Below are 18,078 nucleotides of genomic sequence, written 5' to 3' on the forward strand. Positions count from 1 at the left end.
TCTTCTATCTAATTTAAATGCTTAGTTGGAAGGAAAATAATTTTTTAATTTCAATGTCTATAACAACCCATGTGACATATCGGTCCTCTCTCGACAATAATTTTTATCCTATGATATTCGAGGCAAGCTTTTAAGCTTCTTAGCTTAATAGATTCTTTACTTGGTCTCATTGAGCTTTTCTTAGGCTTCTTGGGTTGCACATGTAATAGCCCAACTCCACTACTAGACACATCACTCGATGTCTGGTTCTAATACCATTTGTAACAGTCAAAACCTATCTCTAGTAGATATTGTCCGCTTTAGTCGATCACTATATACTTTTACAAAAAAAAAATTGATTTTTTTTATATTAATTTTAATGTAGATCTTTCTATAATTAATTTATTTTAAGGTTCACAAATTTTAATTACATCATAAGCCACATATATGTATACCATTGGCACTACAAAAATGGAATCATGATCTTAATCATTGATTCCTTATTCATCTTCATTAAAAATCACAATTAAAGTTCCTAAAAAGATAGAGTGCAAGGATTCTTGATTTGTTATTATATATATATATATATATATATATATATATATAATTAATGTCGGTAAATGAAATTTTATTTTAGTCTTTACACTTTCGTACTCTACCCATGCTTTAATTAATTTTTTCATTTTTTTTTTGTTTTGATCTTTAAATTCAAATTTTTTCTTTCAACTTTTAGACTTTATTATAGAAATTATTATTAAACTTGTGTCATTTGACACGTCTAAAGTTACTACAGTAACGTGTCTATAATAACATGTCTCAAAATTCAAACTTTTTTGTATTTTTCTATTCGTCTATTTTTAGTTTATTTATATCAAATCACCACGGTATAAATTTATTAAAATAAAATAAATAAATAAAGCTTTAACTATAAAACTCAATAATTAAAATTTAAAAAATATATATATAATTACAAAAGCAATAAAAAGGATGATTTATTTTATTAAATATTCAAGACTATCGACTCAAATTGAAGTTCCCAAGTAAGCTACTTTTTTTCCCCTTTTTTTGGGTTTTATTTTTCAAAGATTTTGCCAACTTTATATCTTTAGAAAAAAAATATACATAAAGATGGAATTTAAAGTTGGAGTAATTGTGATGACGTGGATATATATATATATATATATATATATATATATATATATATATATATATATATATATATATATATACCATTTTAATTACAATAAAATTTGTAATGCCCTAATTACTCACCATCTTCTTTTTTGTCTGTCTGACCTCCAAGAGAGAGACAGAGAGACACAAAGGGGCAAAGGCATCTTTCAACATGATCCTAGAGAGAGAAGGCAAAGGCATCTTTTAAGATAGGACGAGATAATAATATTCTAAATCAGTTGAGTTATACACAAAGTGACTTAATATCATAATTGTTAGCGATAAACATACATGTCAATGCAATAATAATTCAATTCGTTTATGAGTATCTTGTACTGTATGTCGATCATAATCTAATATCAATAGTAAATCTGTAGATCCATTTATGAACTGACACATATTTTAAGACATTTTTGAATATGATATAAGAATGGAAAAGGAACGATAAGAAAGCAAATAAGAGGTCAAAATGGAGTAGGGCCACAAAAGATATTGATTCATATCTCTCAAAAAGCCATAAACCCCTTTCCAAAAGCAATCTCAGATATGGGATTTTAGGTCGGAGATAAGAACACACATGATTTTCTCTTTTCTTTTCTGTTTTTTCTTTTTAAATAATTAAAACCCAAATAAATAAATAAATAAAAATGGTGTTGTGTGTATATTTTATGTGCATGGATTTGCATGGATCATAGGCAACAACTTCTGCCTTTGCTGTTGTTTTGGCCTAAAAGTGTTCGTGTCTTCCTTGCAAAAATAATTTGTTGGTTTGGTTCATTGTTTCTCAATTATTTGCTCAACAATTTCAACCATGTCTAGTTGTGATTTGGTCTGCAATGTCTCACAAAATCTTAGTCGATGTTGGTGAACATATCTTTTAAAAGATTGAGGTCGTGATTTCATCAAAGGATTCCGAGTCATAAATTGGGTCATTAAAAAAAAAACCCATTTTTTAGTCTATAAGCTTGAAAACGTGTTAGCACAGATCTCCTAGCTCAATTAGCGGCATATGTCTCATCATATATGTCTAAGAGCGAGAGTTATCCTCAAATTGTTATTAATCGACCACCTATAAACAATCAAATTTTTGGATTATAATCCTCAAATTATAACTAAACAAAGATAATAATTTATGAACGAAAATAGTATTGGGAAAAGAACCAAAACAATTAGCCCATGGGCCTAAGAGTACAAAGTTCTCGATGCTTAATTAGAAAAATATTTTAAATGCTTTTTGCTTCCTTCAACGTTTGGAATATTATATATATAATTTTATTTTAAAAAATGTCTAATAAGTATTTTTTTTTTTTTTATCCCACCCTCTTAAAAATTAGATAATGAAAGCTCGTGCTAGTTCTCGAAAGGATGCTAATAGATATTTTTTTTTTCAACTATCGAAACCATTATTGAGCTGATCCTCTAAGCCTACTCCAAGTCCAACTCATTCTGATGCTGAACTTTTTTAGTGATTAAATCATAGAAACTTGAAAGTTAAACGTGTTTTGCTTAGAGTAATTTTATGTTGGATGACTTGAAAATTTCATCAAGGAATACGTGAGTGAGGAAAAAACATGTTGAAAAGACCTATGTTGGTTTATTGGGATACTCTTCACTCTTAGAAGCAAGATCATATTACAAAAGATGTAGAAGAATATCGGGATCATCAGGTATCGAATTTTAAACACGTAAGTCATTAAAAAATATGTCAATACAATAGTCCTAAATGGTTAAACCGAACATTTAATACTTACCTTAAAAAAATTTCAATTAAAATTCATTAAATTCGTGTTTGACAAGATAAGCAGCCAACATATAAGACTTATGGGACGGTGGGTCAAAATTTGTTGAAATTATATGCATATATGTCTATATATGTTTATAACATAGTGATTTAATAATATATTAAATCATTTTAACAATATTTTTCAACCTAATTAATGCTTTTTTTTTAATATATGATTACCTTAATTAAAGTATGAAGTCGTGTTATACACGCGCTTTTTATGCGAGTGAGAACGCTATGATATTTAGAATAATATCTGTACGACCAAAACGTAACTATCGACAAAAAAAAAAAAAAAAAAAAATATCTAAACTCAATTATTTACTCTTTGAGGGAAAAAAATGTCTGACACTGTTCCAAAAGCCCAAGAACCTTTCCCCTTCTTCCTCTACCCTTTTCCTCCGCCGCTACGATTCTCCGGACACCGTATCCGCCGCCGTGGGGATTCCTCTGTTTGTTTTGATGAGTTGGAGGTTGTAATGGCGACACTCCAAGCCCCCCCGTCCGTCCACTGGCACTTCACGGAGCTCGACGATCGGATCTTCCAAATCCGCGGCCGGACTATCTTCTTCATCGCCGTTCTATTCGCCGTCATCCTTCTCGTGACTTTTATTTTCCTTTACGCTCGATGGGTCTGCCGATACCATAGCCTCATGACCTTCTCTACTGCCGTCCCTGGCGTCCGGTCGTCCAGGTCGCCGCCGCAACAGGGGCTCGACCAGGCGGCAATTAACTGCCAGCCAATAACTTTGTACAAGGAGGCGGCGGCGGTGGAGGAAGCAGCCGCCACCCCCGCCGCCACCGCGGCGGAGTGCTGTATTTGCTTGGGTGTGTTTGAAGATGGGGAGAAGGTTAAGATTCTGGCGCTGTGCCATCATTGTTTCCACTCGGAGTGCGTGGACCAGTGGCTCCGGTTGCAGTCGAGCTGCCCGCTTTGTCGCATCTCCCTCCGCGCCGCCGATAACTCAAACAATCTTCAAATGGTGTGAGGTTACATAATCGAATTCAAAGATTTGAGTCCATAGATTACTGTAAATTTAGTCAAATCCTGCTTTAGTAATAATTAATAACAAAGTGTAAATTTTATTGTTTTTGTATTATATTTTTATTAATATTTTTGAATAATGCTAAGAATATTTACAAATCTGATTGAATATTTGGAGGCATGTTCGTAAATAATGTAGGTATCCTTTTCAACCGTAAATTTGAGTTTCATTTTGTGAGATCCCACCAAATGTCATGGGAGTTAAACAACAGATTATGTGCTAGTGAATACGTTGGCCCCAAAGAAATGAATTGTGAGATCCAAATTAGTTAGAAGAAGAACAAAACATTTCTTAGAAGAGTGTGGAAATCTCTCCATGTTTTAAAACCGCGAGGCTGACTATGTATAGACGTGTTTTAGAACAAAACATGTTTTAGACGTGGGCTTGAGCTATACATTAGGATAGTTTTGATTAGAATGAAATTCCATTTTTACCCTTTTGTTTTCTCTTGGATTTTATTTAATTAAAAAATGCCCTATTAAAAGTAAACATATGCCACGTGGACTACATGCGAAGGAAGCACTATAACAAGAACATAACTTTTAAACGTGAATAGATTTGTATTTCATATTTTTGTAGCGGTTGAATATGTATTTTGTAATATAATTAAAATTATGAAAACAATCAAAATTCTCACATAAATATGGGTTCACAATTTTTAAAATAATAAGAAATTTAATATATTCGAAATATTGAACCGAGTCTGAAAAATAAAATATAGTTTTAACTCGTTAAAATATCGTCACCTATTTAAAAGATCAACTTTCAAATTTGAAAAAAAAAAAATTATTTTTAATTTGGATTTTATTTTAAATTTTTTTAATTATTGTTTTACCAGACTAGTAAAAAAAAATCATATAATTATTACCAGAAAAAGTGAAGAAAAATAGAATAACAAAACGTGAAAATTACTTCAACGTATTAGAGAAATAAATGATTTTTTTTTTTTTTTCAAAAGGAAATGGGAGAAAAGTGTAAAGACCAATTTACCCTGCCGACTGACCGCAATGTCCCGGCCTGAAAAGGGAAAGATAGATGATCGATAACCTACTGCGTGAATTCCATTCATCTCAAGAGCTTCCGATCGTATTTCTTGAGATATTTGAAGTTTATGGCTGGGGAGGTGCTGCTGTGGGCGTTGATCATAGCTCTCGTTGCCATAATTCGAAGAATTAGTTTAGGAATTCTGAACAGCCGTCGGAACCGGAAGAGAGCAGTCGGATTCTTCCATCCCTACACCAACGATGGAGGAGGCGGTGAGAGAGTTCTGTGGTGCGCCGTCAAAGCTATTCAGGATGAAAACCCTAGCCTTGAATGCGTCGTCTTCACTGGCGATCATGATGCTTCACCAGAGAGCTTGATGGCTCGTGCTGTCGATCGATTTGGTGTCAAGCTTCTTTTTCCACCCAAGGTGATTTGTTGTCTTTCTTTGAAATCGCCGCCCCAGATGATGCATATTTCTAGAATAATCTAGTTTGGAATCATTTGTGCAGTTGAATCTTCTTGAAGCGAGTTTCTACATCATTTTCCCTCTTTTCGTTTCACTGAAACTATGTCCGATTCACTGGTGTTGCTAAGGAAATTCGATTTACTCTTCTTCTGTTCAATTCATTTATTGCTCAGGTCGTGCATCTTTGTAAAAGGAAGTGGATTGAAGAAACAACTTATCCTCGCTTCACCATGATTGGTCAGAGTTTTGGCTCTATCTATCTCTCATGGGAGGCCTTATGCAAATTCACTCCTCTGTATTATTTTGACACTAGTGGATATGCTTTTACTTATCCCCTTGCTCGGTTGTTCGGTTGCATTGTTGTTTGTTATACACATTATCCGACAATCAGCTTAGACATGCTATCTCGGGTTCGTGGGAGGAGTTCTATGTATAACAATGACGCCTTAATTGCTAAGAGGTCTGTTTCTTAACTTCTTACTAGAAACAATGGATGTCCTCAAAGTTATTTATGCTTCTGGCCTTAATGTTTTTGGTGTGCAATCACCTAATTTGTCCCCTAATATTGATATCAGGAAGGACTTCTAGAAAGCCTAGATGGTTAGCAATAAATTTGTACTCTTTTCATTTGATGTTGAATTTATGTGATAGCAAGTTCTACTTAATTGGATTCACTTTCCCCCAACTTTTTATGTTCTTTTTTCCTTCCTGTTTCCTTGGGCTGGGACATGACTACTCATCTGTAGTATAACAACTGTGAATTTGGTGCTTTAGCAATCTTATTTTCCATATCCGTTTTGCATGTTCTGAGTCATCTGACATGATGATCTTTTAGTCAATATAATTGCGTTTGTCTCATGGAGAACTTTCTAGCAAATATTGTGTTCTTTAATGTTGTGTGTAACAAGTCTTCTCTGTGGCAGCTCGTGGCTTTCTCAGTGCAAAGTTATCTATTATGTTCTTTTTAGCTGGATGTATGGATTTGTGGGCTCATTTACACAACTTGCGATGGTCAATTCTTCATGGACTCAATCTCACATCGAAAAACTATGGAGAATTCCTGACCATATAAAACGAGTCTATCCCCCATGTGATACTTCTGTATTACAGGTCTGTCCTCTGGTTTTCCCTGAAGAAATTTTGTTGGGTTTTATTTGCTCGTAGTTTTCAGTTCTCTCTCTCCCTTCATTCTTCTCTATTGATGAGTTGACTCCAACAGCTGCGTATAACATGTTGGTATCTGCACAGGCACTTCCTTTAGAACGACCCACTAGAACTCCCATAATTATATCTGTTGCTCAATTTCGTCCAGAAAAGGTGGGCCCTCTTATATGAACCTTATAATCCAAGGTACTAAAATTCTATTGGCTCATTCTTAGGGCCTTCAGCAGTTAGCTAATCTTTGATGACTGAAATTGATCATCTCAGGCGCATTTACTCCAACTTGAGGCATTTTCAGCTGCCATCAAGAAATTAGATTCAAGTTCAGTGCGGCCTAAGCTCCAGTTTGTGGGCAGTTGTCGCAATAAATCAGATGAAGAAAGACTCCAGAGTTTGAAAAACAAGGCTATTGAACTGAAGGTTGACGAGGATGTGGAATTCTACAAGAATTTAATGTACAGGTCAGTGCCTCTGGAGAAAAGTTTCCTTTAGTACTGTTGTAGTGTAGGAAAGGTTCCCCATTACTGGCCTCTGGTGTTCCTCGTAATATGGCTATTAATCTGCATGATTAGGGTGTGGAGTTCAAAATATTCTTTGTTAAATTTGGGGAGTAATTCATTGTCAGTTACATACTTTTTTGTACCATCTTGAAATGAAAGGTACAAAGAAGTTTGGTTAGCCAGCCAACTGCCAATATGAAAAGCCCATGAAACAAGATAACCCCCATACAAGAAAACTTTGAAAGGTAACTTTCAACCTAGGATCTAAACACTCCCTAGTAAAAGCCTATCCATATATGACAACTATAAACTTCGTCCTAGACTCTTGTGCCACTGGAACATCTCATGATTAAATGAATTCTACCTCAAATTCCAAATATTTCCTTTGTCCCTGACTGTTACCCATTACGACCTTTCGTCATTGCTGCTTTATGGTACACTAGCTCCATTGGTTACAGCACCGCCGTAATTCCTGATTTGGGCTTTTTACTGTATCTTAAACTGCAAACTGCGAACCTTTTCTGTTTTCTATATAAACTCTGAAACTCTTGGACTCATGCAGAGACTTGGTGGGACTTCTAGGAGGTGCTGTGGCGGGAATTCATTCTATGACAGATGAACATTTTGGAATAAGCGTGGTAGAATACATGGCTGCAGGAGCAATCCCAATTGGTGGGAGACTTTTTTTTTTATATTTCTTTTGGTTCAGAGATCTTCACTGAATGTTTTTACAGGTGTATTAATGTGAGGCTCATATTTCTACTTTACTTTCAGCTCATAACTCTGCTGGACCAAAGATGGACATAGTTCTCGAAGAGGACGAACAACAAACTGGATTCCTTGCCACCAATGTGAATGAATATGCAGATGCTATTCTACAGGTTGTAAGAATGCCAGAAACTGAGAGGCTCAAAATGGCTGCTGCGGCAAGGAGGCGTGCAGAGAGATTTTCTGAGAAGAAGTTTTATGAAGATTTCAAGGCAGCAATCCAACCAATTCTAGGCTCAAGTTCGAGGTGAGGAGCGAGTATTTGCACGAACACTGTAAATGATCTGCTTCGTTATAGGAGTTTCCGAAGTCTAAACAAGGTAGGAGGATTCCTGTATGGTTGTTCTCTCCTGGTAATGTGATAAACTCTGATTTCTCAAATTTTGGTTTAGAAACTCCATCTCCCATTGTACCATGGACTCCCAACAATTAGGAAAGGAAGTCTTAAAATGACATCATCGACCATCGAGTTAGCTGGTCGAGAAGAAGTTTTCTATTTTCAAAATCAACTCTGGTTTGCATGACTGAGTTATCTTGATAACTACATAAAGTAAGGTTAGATTGTCTTGTGAGATCGGTCGTAGTGTACTAAAACTCACTTGGACCCTGGGCGGATATCAAAAAAAAAATCAAATACATGCTTTTCTCCTATTAGTCCAATGACATCATCGACCATCTCATTCTCGGCTCTCTGTCTCCCTCTTAGCCATGCCGACTCCTTCGTCCATTCGCCAACATCCTACTTCTCTGTCTCTCTCTCAGATTGACCAACAACCGCCATTGCAAGTAAGGTCATCTCGGCATCTCCCTCGGCCACCTACATACCAGGAAAGAAACGTTGTGATTCCAAATCAAATTTGAAGATATTGGAATTTATATGGTGTGTATACAATTTTTCTCCATCTCGTCATTGCAACGATAGGATTTTCATCAATTTTTCTGCAATGAATTGAGATTTTAAAAATGAGAATCGAGAACCCAGCCGAGGAAAAACCAAACTGTCGGTTTTGTCTTTCACTCGATATTGGTTCAGTCCGGTTCTCGATTTTTTTTTCCCTAAAATCGAGCCGATATTATCAAGCTCAGACCAGGATTGTGATACACGCGCCAAAATGCAGCGTGAACGGGGAAAACCCTGATCCTCTTGATTCTGATTACAGGCCATCCACCATTTTACCCATAAGAATATCAAAAAAGAGAGAATCATCGGCCATTGGAGGAGCTGCCCTCCTCTCTGAATCCTCCTCTATGGTTGAGCCTTGAACCCTACTCACAAATATGGCAGTTTCTCTGAATCTTCTCACCGGCTTCAACTCAACGGTATCGATCTCTTTACCCTCTTCAATATCTATGGAGGAATCTCTCTTCTTTGAACTTCGAATGTGTAATTTCTTCTTGTAATTTTCTCTTTTCGAGTTCTGCATTCCATTATCGTTATTGTTTGTTTTGAATTTCTCTGCTCGAAAGTGTGTTTTACGATTTGTTTGGGAGAGAATCAATTACTTCCCTTGCCGCGATTTTGTTTGGAATTGGATGATAAATCGACCTAAACTCGAATATCAGTGAGAGTCGAAGAATTCAGTGTTCGGCGTAGTGTTTCTGGTTCTGTGCTTTAGGTTTGTTCGAGTTCAACACGATAATTCGAACTCCCATACTCTAGGAAAGAAAAGGAACTGGTCGCTGCTTTTTGAGAAATTCGAAGGTTTGAAATGAAATATTCCCTTTCTTAGAATCTTCAATTTCTATCTTCTTTTTGGCGGACCTCTTTTTTCCTTTTGGCCCAAAGTTTATAAACATTTACTGAATGATTGCACAAGAGCTTTGAAACCTCGGGAGTGCAAATCTTTATACTGCAAGCTTTGTTTACTACCATCTGTGATATTATATAACTATGATGAGCTTGAGGATTCCTCGTCTTGATTGAGATGTTGTAGAGAGAACGGCCAAATCATGGAATTAGGATCCGAGAACTCCATCATTAGAACATTAAAGGAAACTCTCTCTGGAAATAAGTGAGGTGCCTCACTTTAGAATTGGCAGCACCGGAGCATTATCCTGAGGTGAAAGGGAAAATTGCAAGGAAAAGTTGATTTCTCAGCTTAGTTCTATTGGCCCTTTCAATTTCAAATCAATACACTCAATGGTTGCATGAAACAGATTCATCGTTGCTGTCTTTGAACAGCTAGTGATCTGTAGAGATTATGTCATCTTTCATTGCTATGATAAACTAGGAAGGGCATCTGGATTTCAAGCCTCAAGTTTCTGTAAGACTATATTCAGGAGAAAGGAGCCATAAAAACAACCTAGGGGCCACGGTAGAAGAAACCCAGTCGTAAAAGTTATCAAAGAAGATCCTTCCAAGCTTTAAGTTCGATCAGTATGATGGTTAACCCAAGCATAGTTAGCTAGTTAAAGAATATACTTTCGACCAAGAGGTTAAAGGTTTGGACCTAAACAAAAAGTTTGACTCGTTTTTCATACTTATTTGGCTTAGAAAATCAAGTACCGAACATTCATTTGAATTGTCACTGGGTCCATCTGATTCCTTGAAGCTTCCTCTCATGCCTATTCATTTCTCTTTGTTCAGCTACATCCAATTTGATCTTGGTGAATGTAGCTTCCTTAATTATGTCTATTGATATTCACCAGAAGTTGCAAGCCACTTACGAGAACATTTCAAGATCCACATTTCCGAAGGTCAGCAAATCGACATCCTTGTATGCCACGTATGGCACAACAAGAGGAATTGCAAAGGAGAGAAGACAAAGACTGTCTCGCTCACTTGCAGCTACAGGAAGCAACCAGGTAGACACGGACACCAATGAGAAGAGTGCTGGAATTACTGGAAGAACTCCTTCTGATAACATTTCCTCAGCTGTGAATCAATCGCCTTCAGATGAGAATAGAAATCCTCAACTAATTGTTAACAATGAGGAGTCTTCTTCTCAATCGTCTGAAGTTTCCAATGAACAAGTAATGTCTTCAGATGCAAGTTCATCTCCTGATCCACAATCCACAAGAAAATCTCCTCTAACTGCAAGAGAAAGACTAAGGGCAGCCCGTGTTCTTAGCCGTTACAACGATTCAAAGACCACCAAATCAGACATGGGCAGCAAAGTATTGGAAGCGTTACGAGAGAGTGATCGTGGTAAGAAAAGGTCGAGGCTTCCCGAAGCGCCTACTAATTTGTTTGACGACAGCAAGCGAGGGATGCCAAAAGCAGGCTTGACTTTTCAGTTCCCTGGGGGTTCAGATCTGTTCGTCATTGCCTTCTCGTTCGTTTTCATTAGCTCAGTAATGTTTGCTACCACTTACATTGTGTGGAAAGTTGGTGCAATCCATTTTAATGAGTATTGAAGTGTTCTGCAAGGAGGTTAGTTCATTCTCTCTTTTAAAGCTGCCACTTGCTACAAATAGTTCTTTGATCTCCCTCTATAATGAAACACTTGGATGCTCATATTTTGCTAGATTCCTGTCTTTAATGTTTTCATAGTCTTCAATGTATAGTAGCTTTTCGCTCATTTTGATTTCTGTAGTTTTGTTCGAGTTCTTAAACAAGAAACTACAATTGAAGTTCATCTTTGTGGATTCATTTAATTTCATTTGGAAAAACATCATCGTACTGGGATGCCCGGATCTGACATGTGGCTTGCTTGGTAGGAGTAACATGGTAATTTGGCCTTTTAAACTTTTCAAAATGTTGTTAAATTGTGTAAAAATTTATACAAAAGCTTCAAAAAAAAAAAAAAATCTATTCTTTTAACTGTGAAATTTGTTCCATAAATATCCGTACCTCTCCAACTCGGTTTCACAATTCCATTGCTTGAACCTATTCTCTTCTTCTCGAGCTACTTACTCCTTCTCGTTTGGGTATTTAGAGAGTAATGTTCGGGGTTTGAATATTTTCGTAAAAATCATCCCACTTGAAAATGTGAACTCGAGGTGGGGGTTCAATCTTGTCAGTCTCCCAGATTCCAATCATGTCTCTCTCTTCTTCTCCAAGAGAATGTTGAATGTCAACCCCACATCTATCTCTTCATCCATTGGAATGGAGTGATGATTCACGAGCTCGGTGGTCTTTTGCTTTAGCTCTTCAGCTCGAGCCTAAAAAAGGTTCATTCCCTCCCCCCCTCCTCCCTCGATACTCCTTGAAAAACATTAGTCAAGGATCGACAATAGCTAAGCATTGTGGGCATCACAGTTTAAGTTACGTATGGTTGACGCACAACCTACAAACTTCTTAGCCAAAAGAAGGAAAAAAACTAATGAAAAGGATGCCATGCCTCTAATCTACAGCTTTAGTTTAATCTTAGACGGAGAGCAAGGAGAATATGAAGCAAGGTTGGGTAGACCATGATTCCAACTAGAGTGATTCATGACTAGGATAATAAAAACAGTCCCAAAACACGCCCAGCAATTGGAAGCCGTTTTCAATGACAAGGTCGAAAAATTGATATTGCTGTCCATCTTTTATCTTCCCATTCCCCACTTTCCATATTTCTTTTTAGAGTTTATTTATTTATTTTTTTTTTTTTTTTTGTGGCTAAATTAAGAAAATATACGAGAGTTCTGTGTGAAAGTGAAAAAAAATGGAAATAACCTTAAAAAGGAGGTGTTGATGTAAAAAAAACATTAAAAATAATTCCGGTGTTCGCCTTATATAATTTTTTTTTCTATTTTATTTTTAAATGTATGTATGTATATTAGAAGTTATATAAAAATATATTTTAAAATTTTAAAAAGCATATTTTTTTTTTCAGAAAAAAAAAATGTTTTCAATCCTGTTTAGAAATTATCTTATAAAACAAGTTTTCTACGTAAAGGTTTTTTTTTTCAGATAAAAGCTGTTCTTAGAACCTAACTTCCAACCATATATTTACATTTTAATGCTATTTTATGACCCAAAAAAATGTTTGTAACTCAAAAAGAATAAAATATTAGATATTATATATATACACATTTTTGAAAATGGAATAGTATGAATCTCGGCCTAATATATAATAGTTAAAATAACAATTAATCGATTCTAATTATCATCAATCCAAAATTTAAGTATAATACAAACACCACTATATTATGTACTCAGATAAACATCGAGGTCAAAGATTCTTCTACCCGAATAAGAAAGTAACTAAAAAAGAGTGATCCAACTAATTAGTTACCACTACCCAACTATTTGTTTAAAGTCATAACCACCAACACCTAACCAATCACTAAACTAGGAAAACATTTGCAATTGTACTCACTTAGGTATGCCTTAATACATTCCCTTTATCCATTCATTTTCTAACATAATTTTCTTCCTAATTTTCATTTTTAGACTTAAAATTCGACATCCGGTACGTTCCAATTATCAAAATGATTGATATATAAAATTCTAAGACATTGGCGTAAAATATAAACCCTTCAAGTCAATTTAAATCTCTAGGTATTCTCAAAAAGCGAGGTTTGATAACTATTATATTCTTAGTTTTTTTATGTTTAAAAACTAAACCATTCCTAAAAAAAAATGAAATTCATATATTTTTTCTTTTTTCTTATTTTGTTCGAGTAAAAATTGAGTTTTATTTAAAGTTTGGTGAAAAAGAAAATTCGCCAAACTCAACTATTGTTGCGTTGGAGGAAAAAAGCGTTTAAATTTGGATTGTAGATAGTAGAATATAAGAACATAGAAAGTTGTTAGGAAGCGTCTAAGAAATCCACGCGTGTGTTATCGAACCTTATTATTTATGTAACGGATACCCGTTGCGTCCTTCCGTTACTTGCCCCTCATCCAATTCACTCGTTCCACCTACTCCTCTTCTCATCCCATCTTATATTTTAACCTATTTTCATTTTACTCCCTAAATAATCAGACTTTTCCCATATTCGTCCCTCTTTTCAAAATTCAAACTATTGAAATAAATAATTTAAAATTGAGGGATGAATTGGAAATAAATCTGGAAGAAGTGAGGACAGAGATGGAAATATAATAATTTGAATGGAAATTTAAAAAAATAATAATAATAATAATAATAAATTAAAGGGGGCAAACAAAACGCGTTTAGTTTGTTGTTGTTTTTGTTGTTACAAGTTCCGAGTAGTGACAAAGCCGTTATTTGAAGTAGCGGTTTTACGGTTCATGCCCAACAACCCTCTTTCCGAAACGGTTACCAAATCAACGCCCCATTTATTTCTCGTCTTCTTCGAACTCAAAAACAAAAAATCCTTCAAAACCCTAACTCTCTAATGAATCAAAATCTCCTTTCTTCCTATCCACGAAAGCGATGGTTCTAATCGGAATTCCCCTCTCAAATCGAAGCAGCAACAGTAACAGTGTTCGAATTAAAGGATCGTGGAGTCCTCAAGAGGACGCTACCTTAATCAAATTGGTGGAGGAACACGGCCCGAGAAATTGGTCTTTGATCAGTACTGGAATTCCTGGTCGCTCTGGCAAGTCCTGCCGTTTGCGCTGGTGTAATCAGCTCAGTCCGGCGGTTCAGCACCGTCCGTTCACGCCGGCGGAGGACTCTCTGATTGTTCAGGCGCACGCCGTCCACGGTAACAAGTGGTCCACGATTGCTCGCCTCTTGCCTGGACGGACCGACAATGCGATTAAGAATCACTGGAACTCGACGCTCAAGCGCCGCCGCGATGCCGATTTTTCTTCCGATTCCACGGCGTTTATGAAGCGGCCGAGTTGTGAAGTTTTGAGATCGGCGTCGGATGATGATGATTCGGAAGGATCGTTCAAACGGAGGTGCTTTGGAATGGCTGTGGAGAGGAACGGCGGAGGAGAAGGAGAGGGAGAAGGACCGGAGACGTCGCTGAGGCTGTCATTGCCCGGGGAGGTGGTGGTGCCGGCGGCGTGTGTCAAGGTGAAAGAGGAGGTGACAGTGGATAGCGAGGAGAACGATGGACGGCGTCATGTGGCGGTGGCGGCGACGGCGGAGGAGAAAGGGAACCGGAAAAGGGAAATGGACGAGAGTTGTATGGCAACGATAATGCAGAGGATGATTGCTCGGGAGGTCCGAAATTACATAGACAGTTTACGGGCCCATGGTGGGCTTTCAATTGGGCCGAATATTGGGTCTGGGCTGGATTCAGGAGTCCAAGATACTGAGTAATTTCCCTTTCTATGTTCTTAGAAAAATCAAAGTTATGGACTAGATAGAAATTTAGATTAAATGGGTTTGTTTGAATTTAAAATATTTAATTTTTTTAAAAAAATTCAACATGGGGAAGAAAATCAACCAAAGTATGTGGGGAGCTGTTTGTTTGATTACCTGTTGATTCAAATATGAGGTTTTTGGAATTGGTTGGTTTTAATTGGCATTAGAGTTTGCTTGGAACTATCATTTTGGTCATTCTTCTCGCAATGACTCTTGTTGTGTAAACACAAAAGTATTATCTATATATTATGTCTTGTTGGTTTCTATTGATGTTGTTGAGTTAGTCCTGACAACCTATATGCTGCTGATCATATTAAGAAAAAAATTTAAACATGTCAAATAGTCAAATTGAAGTTGCTGACATGTATTAGAAGACACAAATTCAGAAGTTTATTGCATGTTTGAATTATTTCGCTGCGGAAGAAGAAAGAAGATTGTGATTCAGCCCACTTGGTTGGTTTGAAGTCAGAAATGGCGTCAGTTGAGTGTTTCGAATGGGAAAACGTCGAAGCCAGTGCTGCCATACCGGGGCCGCGCCCTTGCTAGATCATGCCACTGCTCATTCTGCGACTTCAGTGAGTTGTTAGTTAGAAGGAAGGGGGTGGTGATGAGGGTATCTGCGTCAGAGAAATGAGGACAATTTGATGATCATAACAGTGGTGTCGTCCACTGAGCCTCGTGATGTTGACAAGGCGGCTAGCTCTTTGCAGGCTGCGAATAGCTTTGGCTTCTCCATCTCTACGCCGCAAAGGCTCTGTACTATGTCTACTGCTTCCTGATTTTTAACCTGAAAATCGAAAGTTGTTTTAGAAACCTGATTGTCGTTGAGTGTATGTTGTATGATCAATTCAAAACTGGAGAGTTGAAATCATCATGAAGCTCACCTTGTCCCAAAATCCATCAGAAGCAAGGATCAAGAAATCACAATCGTCCTCAATCTTCACCATTCTTGTCTCTGGTTCCGATATCACCCACTGTTTCAGATGATCGTCTCCAATGGCTCGCGATACAGCTAATGTTCCTTGAACTCTCCACGCACCACGGCAATAGTCTATGTAACCGCCCTACACATACACAACACGCAAATTAAGAACGAGCTCTCCATCAATTTTATCCACCAACAAGAGCTTCCGATTCTTACCGAATTTTCGATCCGGTTTCTCTCGTCTTCTCTGCACGGGCGGTGGTCGGAGGTTAGGGCTTCGGCTTTTCCCCTTCGGCTCAACACGGCACGACAATCGCCGACGTTTGAGACTGCGAGATTTCCGTTCCGAATCAATGCGGCCACGCAACAGGCTCCGCCACTGACGCCTTCCTCTGATACTTCCCGATCGGTGGTGAGATAGCCGTCTTTGATTGCTTCCTCAAGTTCCGAATCTGTTCTTCTCATCACCTGATCGATCACATTCTCACTCATTCTTTTCGCTGCGATTTCCGCCACTTTTGCTCCGCCATGCCCGTCGTAAACTCCGAAGAAAGCCTGCAAGTGAAAGTGAAAGTTCAGCACCAAAATAAAACATAAATTTAATCTTCTGTGTTGACGGTGAAATCAAACAGAAGGAAGATGCAATTTGAGATCTGAATTTTCGAATACCTGTCGAGAATCTCCTTGAATTCCAACAGTGGCTGAGAATCGATCCTCCACGGCGATGCGTCTTCTTCCTCTTTTACAATAAACCGAGTATTCTTCCTCTTCCTCCTCCATCACCTCCGGTTGCTCAAATCCAAATCCAATAAAATCAATCGACTGCGGAACATTGATCCTTGCCGGCCTCTTCCTCTTCAAAACCGTATCAACAGCCAACGGCGAAACAGAAGGCGGAAGTTGCGGCGTCGATGGCAACAGCGACGGTGAGGAAGCAGAAACATGAAGCTTCCTAGGACTGGACACCGATCTCGGCGAAGAAGAAGAAGAAGAAGAAGAAGAAGAAGGAGAAGAACAACAATAATTCAGCGAGGAATTGTAGAGTAGTGAAGCAATTTTTGGAGATGAGAATAATGAATTCGTCATCGTCGTCGTCGTCTTCGGCACTGCAACTGCGCACATACTGTTAGACTTCTTGTTTTCCGTTTCTTTTTCTCTCGTATTTCTATTTGTGAACGATGAATTTGAATCCGAAGGGGGAACGAAAGTTGTATTTATAACTTGGAGTTTCTTACGTCTCAATCGCGTTTGGATTTCTTAGGCTGCAATTTCTCCCAAGAACCAATATTATATTTTTGGTTGACTCTCATACTAATAAAAGTCAATTTTTTTTACTTGCCTATTATTAATAATATTATTTATTATTCATTTTGATTTTTGAAATGGTTCATTTTCAATGCAGTCTGATGCAACATGCACGAAGAACTGAATGGATCCAGCTTCACGCTCTTACCGGGTCCGTGTAGGCAATTACTTTTTTTAAAAAATATTTTAACTTCCTTTTTATTTTTAATATAATTAATTAATAATATAATGATAAGTATGTGGGCGAGTTTTTTTCTATATATATATTTTATTTCTAATGTTAAAAATTCTCAAATAATGCCAATTTTTAAATTTCAATAAATGGTTAAAAAGGAGAATAATGATAAGTGAATGATACGCGCTGGTTCAGTGCTGAGAAATATCAAGACTTCTAGTTGTAGGTGGGGGCTTATTTTGAATTTTTACATTTCAAAAATAATAATTTTAATTAAACAGTCGTAATATGTGAAAGAAAAAAAAAATAAAAAAAAAACCGAAGAATTCAAAAGTCAAACACGTCTAAAATTGTCTGGCCCTGAGCGGTTTGACCGGGTCTATATTTGTCACCTCCGGCTCTATACCTTTCCATTTGGAAGGAAACTATAGCAACCACCCACTTAGGTTCGTGGCAGATTTTGATTGCACCACGTGTTGGTCGTAGATCTTTAAAAAGATTACCGCCTTTTCCAGCTTCCTGTTTCCAGTGAGCATTATTATTATTATTTTATTTTATTTGTGGTTTCGCACCGTCCACGGTCGTCGGTGTGCGGTGGAATTAAAACATGCCTGTCCTTTTATCCCCCTTTTTTTTTTTTTTTTTTTTTTTCCTTGGAATAA

The 18,078-nt window shown here is 37.0% G+C and overlaps 5 protein-coding genes across 5 annotated transcripts; 4 read left to right on the forward strand and 1 right to left on the reverse strand.

Annotated features, from left to right (window-relative positions):
• The first annotated feature begins 3,229 nt into the window (after positions 1 to 3,229).
• Positions 3,230 to 4,021, forward strand: LOC111491716 (RING-H2 finger protein ATL66). The gene has a single exon (XM_023140718.1). It carries the CDS (start codon positions 3,277 to 3,279, stop codon positions 3,922 to 3,924), a length of 648 nt encoding a protein of 215 aa, XP_022996486.1. The 5' UTR covers positions 3,230 to 3,276; the 3' UTR covers positions 3,925 to 4,021.
• A 947-nt stretch (positions 4,022 to 4,968) lies between these two features.
• LOC111491140 (GDP-Man:Man(3)GlcNAc(2)-PP-Dol alpha-1,2-mannosyltransferase) lies at positions 4,969 to 8,336 on the forward strand. Its single transcript, XM_023139912.1, has 7 exons — positions 4,969 to 5,392; positions 5,605 to 5,891; positions 6,355 to 6,541; positions 6,680 to 6,748; positions 6,860 to 7,053; positions 7,655 to 7,764; positions 7,867 to 8,336. The coding sequence occupies exons 1-7, from the start codon at positions 5,093 to 5,095 to the stop codon at positions 8,109 to 8,111; spliced, it is 1,392 nt and encodes a 463-aa protein (XP_022995680.1). The 5' UTR covers positions 4,969 to 5,092; the 3' UTR covers positions 8,112 to 8,336.
• A 680-nt stretch (positions 8,337 to 9,016) lies between these two features.
• On the forward strand, positions 9,017 to 11,446 carry LOC111491638. The gene is made up of 2 exons (XM_023140640.1): positions 9,017 to 9,180; positions 10,510 to 11,446. The coding sequence occupies exons 1-2, from the start codon at positions 9,139 to 9,141 to the stop codon at positions 11,215 to 11,217; spliced, it is 750 nt and encodes a 249-aa protein (XP_022996408.1). The 5' UTR covers positions 9,017 to 9,138; the 3' UTR covers positions 11,218 to 11,446.
• Positions 11,447 to 13,941: 2,495 nt separating this feature from the next.
• LOC111491559 (transcription factor MYB44-like) lies at positions 13,942 to 15,277 on the forward strand. The gene has a single exon (XM_023140521.1). It carries the CDS (start codon positions 14,127 to 14,129, stop codon positions 14,964 to 14,966), a length of 840 nt encoding a protein of 279 aa, XP_022996289.1. The 5' UTR covers positions 13,942 to 14,126; the 3' UTR covers positions 14,967 to 15,277.
• LOC111491317 (probable protein phosphatase 2C 25) lies at positions 15,252 to 17,155 on the reverse strand. Its single transcript, XM_023140196.1, has 4 exons — positions 16,606 to 17,155; positions 16,153 to 16,491; positions 15,896 to 16,075; positions 15,252 to 15,798 (listed from the first exon to the last, which is right to left on the reverse strand). The coding sequence occupies exons 1-4, from the start codon at positions 17,056 to 17,058 to the stop codon at positions 15,634 to 15,636; spliced, it is 1,137 nt and encodes a 378-aa protein (XP_022995964.1). The 5' UTR covers positions 17,059 to 17,155; the 3' UTR covers positions 15,252 to 15,633.
• Positions 17,156 to 18,078: the final 923 nt, after the last annotated feature.

This window comes from Cucurbita maxima, unplaced genomic scaffold, assembly GCF_002738345.1.
Source record: "Cucurbita maxima cultivar Rimu unplaced genomic scaffold, Cmax_1.0 Cma_Scf00001, whole genome shotgun sequence".
NCBI lineage: Eukaryota > Viridiplantae > Streptophyta > Magnoliopsida > Cucurbitales > Cucurbitaceae > Cucurbita > Cucurbita maxima.